The sequence below is a fragment of the Punica granatum genome, chromosome 2, assembly GCF_007655135.1.
Source record: "Punica granatum isolate Tunisia-2019 chromosome 2, ASM765513v2, whole genome shotgun sequence".
Classification (NCBI taxonomy): domain Eukaryota; kingdom Viridiplantae; phylum Streptophyta; class Magnoliopsida; order Myrtales; family Lythraceae; genus Punica; species Punica granatum.
Genome location: NC_045128.1, coordinates 38,440,954 through 38,451,083, shown reverse-complemented (window position 1 = coordinate 38,451,083; position 10,130 = coordinate 38,440,954). Strand labels below are relative to the sequence as shown.

At 35.6% G+C, this 10,130-nt stretch overlaps 1 protein-coding gene across 2 annotated transcripts; it reads left to right on the top strand.

Annotated features, from left to right (window-relative positions):
- The first annotated feature begins 575 nt into the window (after nucleotides 1–575).
- On the top strand, nucleotides 576–9,220 carry LOC116195196 (TMV resistance protein N-like). Of its 2 annotated transcripts, none has more exons than XM_031524187.1 (5): nucleotides 576–723; nucleotides 4,926–5,395; nucleotides 5,540–6,653; nucleotides 6,858–7,151; nucleotides 7,270–9,220. In XM_031524187.1, exons 1-5 carry the CDS (start codon nucleotides 655–657, stop codon nucleotides 8,647–8,649), a joined length of 3,327 nt encoding a protein of 1,108 aa, XP_031380047.1. In that variant the 5' UTR covers nucleotides 576–654; the 3' UTR covers nucleotides 8,650–9,220. The 2 variants fall into 2 exon arrangements, with proteins under 2 accessions (XP_031380047.1, XP_031380049.1); XM_031524189.1 differs by having other exon boundaries at nucleotides 616–776.
- Nucleotides 9,221–10,130: the final 910 nt, after the last annotated feature.

The following is a 10,130-nucleotide window of genomic DNA, read 5'->3' as shown; positions in this document are numbered from 1 at the left end:
TGTCATTCTACTCGCTCTCTCCTCTCTTCATTGCTCTCTCTCTCTCTCCCCTCCTCTTGAACCGGTTCGTTCTCTTCTCTCTAGGGCTCTGCTCTCCTTTTCAGACAGCAAGCAAAAACGAAAAATAAAAATAAAAATAAAAATAAAAATAAGAGAAGAAAGGAAGGGATAAGTGGACAGCTGTGGCGGTGGAAAGGTTGACTGGGGGGAATTAACAAGTATAAGTCGTCCTTGATAAATGGTTACGTGGCTGGGCCCATGGTCCAAATTAACAAGAGGGCCATACATATATATGCAGTCACACACACATATATATATATGCACGTTAATTGCGTATAATGTAGATGAAGGTGTATTGGATGCATGATGCTCGCAATGCGATTGTCAAGGTCCAAGTCAACTTAAGGCAGCTTCCTAACACCCTACCTAATCCCTTGTTGTCCTATTAATCACTGTCATAGTTGTTTTTTTTACTCATTTAATTTTATTGAATAACGCCTTGTCCATTTTATTTTTTGGGCCATGTGCCTTCTCAAATTAAATATACCGATTGCTACCTTAGCTTGCATATATTAAGAGTCATATATTGGCAGACAGATATCTAATACCAGGCATGCTGTAGCAGCTTGAGAGGCAAAGGGAAATAAGCAGCTGATGGCTTCAGTTATACTTGGTGGGCTTGATCTGAGTGTTCTTTTGGCAGTCGCACTTATCTTGGTTTTGGTAAGTAGGTGTATCTTAAAGAAGGGACGAACAGAACAATATTCATACTAAGGGTGCGTATCCATGTATGTATATGTATATCTGGTCATCTATTCTGATATAATGTGTTTTGTTTTCAATCTTATGCTGCATACACTCTGATTCTTGCTATCTTTCTGCTTGTCTTCTATCACCGTTTGGTTGTAGAGACTGGAGATTAATTCTTACATCTAACTTGTTTGATTCTTCAAAAAACGCCCCGATCCATAACCAAACTTGTTAGCAGCACCTATGTGGCTCGCTCCAGGCACCCTGCCTGCACACAAGGTCGTGGGATCAACCCACAAGCCATGACAGATCTGGCCGTGGCCTGGGGGTCAAGCTGGCTAGGTCCCAGCTAATTGGACCCTAGAGGAAATTGCCGTAGAGGTCACTCCCTCCCACTGGCCTCGTTTGCAGTCACATAGAGGTCAGTAGGGTGTTCTAGCCGAAGACTAGTTAGCCGGATATAGGTATGACCACTCCTGTGGAATCTTCCATGAGCAAGGTGGGAGGAATGTGAGCCACATTGACCCAGATCCGATCAGGGTCGATGTGTGGGGGGTTAGAGGTGGCTCGTCTCCAGCCACCTCAACTTAAGCCTTGATAATAATTTCTCCGTCGAAAGCAATTGAATCACTATTATATTTGGTGTAAGGTGTAAGGCCTTTAAAAAGTCCTACTTGGATGTATATCGATGTATGTTTCAGCACATTTGCATTATTCTACTAGGCAGTAAAACATAGATTAATACAAGTAACAAAATTTGACTGCCAATGAATATATAATGCATGTGTTAGGTACTTCGATGTGTTACTAAACCAAATTCTATATATATATATATATATATATATATATTATTTTGATCATGATATAATATAAAATGGAGCTAAGTGGGTTTGGCCTGATGGTTTTAGAATGCTCGGTCATTATTGAATGAAACTTTCGATTTTTTGAATTTTCCGTAAAACAATTTCTTTTTAAAAATTTTAAAATATTTTGATATAGATTTGTAGGACCAATTATTATTTTCTCAAACTTTTGAACTCTTTGAAAAGAATTTTTCAATTTTAAATTTTTATTAAATGTTTTAAAACAATTTAAATATAAATGTGTCAGACAAGTTATCATTTTCTCAATTTTTGAGTTTTTTTCTAGAAAAGGAACTTTTAAATTAAATTTAAGTTCTTTAAAATATTTCAATACTGATTCATGGGGACCATCATTATTTTTTCAATTTTGGGCTTTTCTCTAGGAAACAAATTTTTAATTTTTAATAACACATAGATAACTAGTAATTATTTTCCTATTCTTTTCAAAATAAAAATTTTAATGTAAATGGCCCCAAAATGACCAAATTGTTGATTTTCTTTTCAATTTTTTAAGCATTTTTATAAATAATTTTTATATTTCTTAGCATGTATATAATTTGTGAGATCAATCATTATTTTCTCTACTTTTTGAGCTTTCTTAAAAAGAACATTTTAATTTTTAATTTTTAAAAAATATATAAGTTAGATTTGTGGATGGTTGTTACTCTATTAGTTTTTTAAGACTTTCTAGAAAACGAAATTTCTATTTTTTTTATTTTTTTAATTCTTTGAATCACATAAATATAGATTTGTGGGATGACCATTATTTTTTTAGTTTTTTTTAGGAAACAAGTTCTTTTAAATTTGCAAAACATATAGATATAGATTTATTGGAGCGATCTCTAGTTTCTCCATTTTCTAAATTGTTTAGTAGTAGAAATATTTTATGAAAAGATCCAAGTAAAATAAATGAGGTAAGATTACATTTACTTTTCAAAAAATAAATTATATTATATTTTCATAAATATATGATGTGTTAAATATTTACTTTCCAAAAAGCAAATCATGCCATATTTTATATATATAGATGTGATGTATTATTTTTATTACATTTCGCATGGCACGTTACAATTAGTGAAAATACCAAAAATAAACTGTGATAGATCCAGATTTGAAAAATATTGCTACCTTTAGATGTGTGTTCCTTCAATTTTTTGCGCACAAGGAAAATTTATTTTAATATGTCTACTATTAGATGTGAAGATGAGTTTTTCAACTTTTTACTTTTTTTCACACATATTTGTAGAATTTTTTTATTCTCTAATTTTATGTTGGATCACGCTCTATCCGATGAACTTCACTGTTTCCAAGACAAGTACAATGTAAAGCGGAGCTGAAGTACACCAGGCCATAGAATAATTGGTTGCTGAATAGATTATTTTCAGTTTTTAAGATATTTTAAACAAAATTTTAATTTTGAAAGTGTATAAATAAATTTGTGCATTGGTTATTATTTTCTCGATTTTTTCAGCTTTCCTTAAAAAAGATTTTTTGTTTTTATATTTTAAATACTTTAAAACACTATAATAAATTTGGAGACTGTTTTTTCTTTTCTCGATTTTTTTTAGCTTTTCTCAAAAACGAAATTTTTAATTTTTAATTGGTAAAGCATATGAATATAGATTTTTGAGATCGATTGTTATTTTTTATTTTTCTAAGCTTTTTTATATGGAATTTTTTAAAATTTTCATAATATATATATATATATTTATGGTATTGGTTATTTTCTCAATTTTTAAAATTTTAAAAGTAAAAGCATTTTTTTGTGTAGATTGCAGTGTTATCAGAACCGAACATGATGATGAACCGGAAGGGGTATGGGTTCATGGGTTTATGGGTCCAACCGAGGGTTCGATGGGTCGGACCGCACGTTTAATTAAAATAAAATAAATATTCATATTATTAAAAAAATTATGATAATTAATATAGAAGTATGATGATTTCAAAGATATATGAGAATAGTGTAAGAAAATATAAATATATTTAATATTTCTTACTTCAAAATAAATATTGAATTTTAATAAGTACTTAAAAGTAGAGTTAAAAGTACAAGAAATTAGTGGTTGTTTGGTTGGTAGTATATTAGTATAAAAAGATGTCACGAGTTCAAATCTTTACACAACCAAACAATTTTTACAATAAATAGTAAACCCATAAAACCGGTCGGTTCAATGGAATTTTGCGGCGGTTCAAATGTGCATTTTGGGTTTTCAGGCGAACCGGACCGGACATGGTGCTCGTTCCCAGTCCGACCGGTCGAACCGGCCGGTCCGATCCGATTCTAATAACAATGGTAGATTGCCTCTAAATGTCTGGATTAAGGAATGAAATATTCATGATTTTTTGAGATTTTTCTAACACCAAATTTTTAATTATTAATTATTAAAATTTTTAAATATATAAATATAGATTTGCGAGAATGGTTGTTATTTTTTCAATATTTTAAGTTTTTTTTGGAAAAATAATTTTTAAATGTTTTAGGACATATTAGTATAGATTTGTAGGACCGGTGGTAAAATTTTTTGTTTTTAAGCTTTTTTTTAAATGGACATTTAGTTTTTCAAAACTTATAAATATAGTTTATAAGACATGTCATTATTTTCTGACTTTTTTTGAACTTTTTCTTAAAATAAATATATTTTATAATAAGATCCTAATAAACAAATCATGAAAGATGATATTTGCTTTTCAAAAAATAAATATGATATTATTTTTCATAGATATAATGTGTTGTGTATTTGCTTTTCAGAAAAAGTAAATTCATGTTGGAAAAATTTTATCCCTTAGTGGGCCGACTCTAGTCGACTGGATTTGTCGAGGTCTTTTTGGGATTCTAGATATCAGGTTTTACATCGAGAAAATGTAAATCAAATCCTAGTTTTATATATAGAGATCGTGTTATTTCTATTATTATATTTCATATGATACGTTATGAATACCAGGAGTACTACATGACCGATCAAATTCCAAAAAAAAAATATTAGTACCACAAGTTCTTCAATTTTACTCACACATGAGTTTATTTTAGTGTCTCTGCCATTAAATATTAGTACCACAAGTTCACTTTAACATTTTGCTTTTTTTCTCGCGTAAGTTTTTATGAAAAATTTTGTGTTCTCCATTTATGTAGAATCACTTTCTAATATGATATCTCCTCCGAACCTTGAAAGCCGCATAAAACAGGAGAAGGCACTATTCTATGCGTCGGAACGACCATTCAGTGGATTATTGCATGACGATTAGCACTCATATATATCACCATTAGCCCCGTGAGGCGGCATGGAATATCTACTAATTCATCGCACTTTTCAGGTCAATGCTGAAGCTGGACATGAGTATGAAGTGTTTTTGAGCTTCCGGGGGCCGGACAGTCGCTTAGAGTTCACTGACAATCTATATCATCGTCTGAAAGATGCAGGAGTCCAAACCTTCAGGGATGATGAAGAGCTCCGTGTCGGAGAAGAGATCGGGCCTGAGCTCATGAGGGCAATCAAGCAGTCAAAAATCTCCATACCCATCTTCTCAAAGGGCTATGCTTTGAGTAAGTGGTGTCTCAAGGAGGTGGCGGAGATGGTGAAGCACAAGGATGAGACGAAGCACATGATCCTGCCCATTTTCTTAGACGTAACGACAGATGAAGTTCAGCACCAAACTGGGAGTTATGCTGAAGCCTTTGCCCAGCACGAGGAAAAATACAACTTCAAGACTGTTCAGGAGTGGAGGGATGCTCTCCAAAAGGTTGTGAAACTGAAAGGGTTGGAACTCAAGAAAGAGGCAAATGGGTAACACCCTTCTCTTGTTTTCTTTTCACTTCTGTTTTTCTAATTAGTTTTGCAGCTTTCATAGGTTCAAATAGTTTATGAGATTTCTGCTTTTAAATGAATTTGTATACTAACTTTGGTTCATGAATTAATCATACCTTTCAGGAGACATGGAGAATTCATTAAAAAGGTGCTTGCAAGGGTTCTCATCAGTTTGAAGAAGGCTTATCTGGATGTCAATGACATCTTGATTGGAATCGATCACCATGTCGAAGCTATCAAGACGACATTGCTGGAGGTTGATGAAACAGGTGTTCAAATTGTTGGAATATGGGGCATGGGCGGAATTGGGAAAACAACTCTTGCAAAAGTTGTCTACAACCAACTTTTGGATCAATTTGAATCTTCTTGCTTCCTTAATGACATTCGAGAAACATCCTCACAGCATAAAGGTCTTGAGTACTTGCAAAGCAAGCTAGTCGCTGACATCTTAAATTGTGAGCGCAAAGATTTTGCTAATACGGATGAAGGAACCAAGCAACTCAAGTACAGGCTCCGTCACAAGAAAGCGATCATTCTTTTGGATGACGTCGATGGAGTCGACCAACTCAAGGCTTTAGCTGGGGATCTTGCTTGGTTTGGTCCAGGAAGCAGGATCATTATTACAACCCGAGAAAAGAAAGTTCTAGATCTATTTCAAGTAAGTGATATTTATGAACTCACACTGCTGAGCGCAGATCAAGCTTTTGAACTCTTCTGCAGGCATGCATTTATAAAAGGCTTGCCGACACCTGACTTATATGGCTTGTCCTGGGATATCGTGAGGACAACTGGAAGCCTCCCTCTGGCTCTTGAGGTAATAGGCTCTTCTTTATCTACAAGCAGTGGGCGCAAGGAGATATGGCAAGGTACACTGAAGCAGTTGAAGAAGAAACCCCATATGAAGGTTCAAGATACGTTGAGGATAAGTTATGATGGTTTGGATCGTAAGCAGCAGGAGATATTTCTCGATATTTCATGTTTCTTCATTGGAACGGATGCTAGAACAGTAAAACCCATGTGGGATGATCGTGATTTTTTCCCGGAAGTTGAAATTGAAATCCTTCTCTTGAAGTCACTGATAAGAATCACAGATGACAGTAAGCTATGGATGCACGACCAACTCAGAGACCTTGGCAGGGAAATTGTGGAACAGGAAAACTACAAAGAGCCATGGTTGCGTAGTAGATTGTGGCACAGTGAAGTGGCGATGCGTGTATTAGAGAGACAGCCATGGGAGGTAACTAAAGGCTCACGAGCAATAGACCTGCTTAATAAATTTTTCCCCTATAATATATGTATATAGGTGTCTGCAGGTGTTTATACATTTATCCATTTATCATAGTTAAGAACTTTGCTGTTGCTAAATATCTTCTTTGGCACAAGAATATGGAATCATCTAGATAGTATAGCGCAGCTAATTTCATTTCTTTTCTTGGAGCAGGGGAAGACAAAAGTTGAGGCCATCAGTCTAGAAGGATATCAGTTCCGCTTGGAAGATCACTGCATTGAGGATGATCAGTTCATGCATCTAACAAATTTGAGGATCCTTCAGCTAGAAAAGGCAAGTCTTTGTGGAAATTTCGAGCGTCTTCTACCGGATCTGCAGTGGCTAAGCTGGCGATTCTGCAACTCCAATCCTACGCCGCCAACCAATTTAGATCTGAAGAACCTAATTGTTTTGGACCTGTCAAGGAGCATGGTCAGTGAGGATTGGGCTGGCTGGAGCTTGATGAAGGTATCAACAGTTCCTTTAAGTCCATCCATTTTTATCTTGTGATTCAAGCTGAATGTTTATTCGATGAGAATATTCTCTTTCTCCCTTCTCCTCGTTAAAATCCTTTTCATTCCTGCAGGTGGCCAGGAAGCTAAAAGTTCTTGATCTTACAGGTTGCCTGCAACTAAGAAAAACTCCTGATTTCTCAGCATTTCCAGCTTTGGAGAGACTGATTCTTAGATCATGTCACAACTTGATCAGCATAGATCCATCTATAGAGAAACTCAGTGCTCTCGTCTCTTTAGACATAAGGAACTGCACGACCCTCAAGGATTTGCCTCAGTTGGGTTCTATGGAAGCACTGACTGAGCTTCTAGTTGATGGAACCTCTATACGGGAACTACCTGTATTGAGAGATACGGACAAGCTTGAAAATCTGGAAACCCTCAGCGCCAACAACTGCAAATTGCTTGCTCAAATTCCAGACTCATTAAAATGCTTAAAGAAACTAAAGCTACTCTCGTTGGACAACTGCCAGTCACTGGGAGCAGTTCCAGACTCCATTGGCCAGCTGACCTCATTGGTCGAGCTGAGCTTGTCTGGCACACAAATCAGGAGATTGCCTGACTCCGTAGGCAATTTAACTCTCTTGACGGTGCTCAAGATTGATCATAGTCGTATGACTTGCTTGCCGAGCACTCTTTCAACTTTGGAGAATCTACAAGTGCTAAATGCCAGTGGTTGTGTAGACTTGGAGGGAGAAATTCCAATTAACATTGGAAGCAAATCCTCTATGAGGATCTTACAGTTAGCTGATACAAAGATTAGTAGCCTTCCGACAAGTATTAGTTGCCTCCGCCAACTCGAGATTCTTGATTTAGGAGGGTGCCAGTGGCTCGAGGCTCTGCCTAATCTGCCCTCTAGCTTAATCAGTCTAAGGCTCGGTGGTGAGTCGATCCGGATTTTTCCGAATCTAAAGCACCTGATCAACTTGAAGGAATTGATATGCTCGGGGTGCCACCAGCTTGTGGAAGTGCCTCCGGGTATCAGGAACCTATCCAAGTTGGAGAAGTTGGAATTATCCAATACTGGCATAACTACCTTGCCAGAACAGGTTGGCGCCCTCCCTCGTCTCAGAGAGCTCCGCATTCGGAAGTGTTTGAAACTAAAATGCCTCCCGAGGCTTCCACCAAGCTTGTATGAGCTGGAGATTTCGTTCTGTTCTTCACTCGCGAGGTTGCCAAATCTTTCAAACTTGAACAAGTTGTCCGTGTTACGTGTGTACAGCAGCTGCAAAATAACCGAGATTCCAGGCCTGCAGGGTTTAACATCTCTCAAAAGATTGGATACATCATTATGCCCGATAACTCACCTTGATGGTCTTGAAAGGCTATACTTTGTAAGTTCTTTACACGTTCAATGGAGCCAAATGGTAAAGCTACCTAACTTGCCGAGGTTGAGGAGGTTGTCTGAGATGACTGCTTCCTACCGTAGAAAGCATGGACCTAAGGTTGCATGACTTAAGAAATCTCTACTTGGTCAGTTGCAATTCAATGGAAAAGTTACCAAAATTGTCAAAGTTGAAATTGTTGAATTATTGTATTTGGACAGCTGCATGAAGCTAAGTTAAGTTGAAGGGCTTGGAAAATTGGAATCAAGAAATTCTCTTCCTATCTGTAATATCTTACCGAAAGTGGAAAGATTCACCTACAGAAAACAGTAAATTCTGCTAATACAGAATGTGCTCTGAGTGCCAGGTTTGTGCGGTTCAAAGGAAAGGGAAAGGAGACTCATGGAACTGTCAGGGAAGATTATTTGGGGATGTCGTAAGGGTTATCATGCCTCGCTTTTGTAATGTTTAATATATTTTAGTATTGAACTTGGTCTTCAGCCCCCAAATTCACGAAGGAAAAAAAAAGGCGATTACATCCCATGCAATTTCTATTTCGATACAGGTCTTAGCTTTAACAGTGATGTTGGCTTAGTTGTTTGGTAATCTGCACGCAACTGTGACCAACTACGTGCTAGCATCGTTCCTCCAAACATCATTGTAATTTCTAGTTTTCTTGCAATTCAAGCTTACATCATTCTAACTAGTCGTGAAGTCCATTTATTGCACATAATAAAATGTGATCTCTTTCTTTACTAATTTTATTATATAAAATATTTGTGATGGATTGTTGAAAATAGTAATTTACAATTGCACACCGAAAAAGATAATAATATGCAATCACTAATTATACACTATTAGATACGTAATACTAATGGTAATTTAATTTCACAAATAAGATAAAGGACAAATTCTATAATAAAAAAAGAGAATTTAATAAGTATTGGAAATTCAATATTGTCAAGATTATACATAAAAATTAAAAAGAGAAATTCCAATCACAGGAAGATGATTAATCTTTAATATTGTCACGATCCATATGGTGTTACATCCTCTCTTATGTAAACACATACATAAAATTGGAGAACCTAAAATTTACGCAAAAATATATCTATAAGAAAAAAAAAGTTGAAGAACTCATTTTTATAAGTCCAATTATAGATGTACTAAAATAAACTCATGCACGCAAAAAAAAATTGAAGAACTCTAATAATAACATTATTTCCGGGTAGTTTAGTCACCAATATTCATAATCATATAAAATATAGGCTGCTTCTTCAGTACAGATTTTTAAATCTTACGTATTGTACGAAATCAATATGTGCGCTTAGATCCCCCTTCATTTAATATGGACCATCCATTGTACATATTTTTTTTAAGTATTTCCATTATTTGCTTTCCTATTTTCCTTCCACAAACTTTCAACAATGTTACCGAAATCCACCGACTTATATGTGTTCATATCAATATGTACTGAAACATCAAATGGTGTCATTCCGTTTCAAAAGATATAAACCATAATGTCTCGAAAAGATTTTCCTCGATCATAACAAGAATGATTTAGAATAAAAGAGAAGAGGAAGGTTACCACTTGGAGAATTTTTAAGACA

Coding starts and splice junctions, on each gene's coding strand:
- LOC116195196 (XM_031524187.1), top strand. CDS start 655: ATGGCTTCAGTTATACTTGGTGGGCTTGATCTGAGTGTTCTTTTGGCA. Junction 724..4,925: donor TCGCACTTATCTTGGTTTTG/GTAAGTAGGTGT, acceptor CGCACTTTTCAG/GTCAATGCTGAAGCTGGACA. Junction 7,152..7,269: donor CTGGCTGGAGCTTGATGAAG/GTATCAACAGTT, acceptor TCATTCCTGCAG/GTGGCCAGGAAGCTAAAAGT.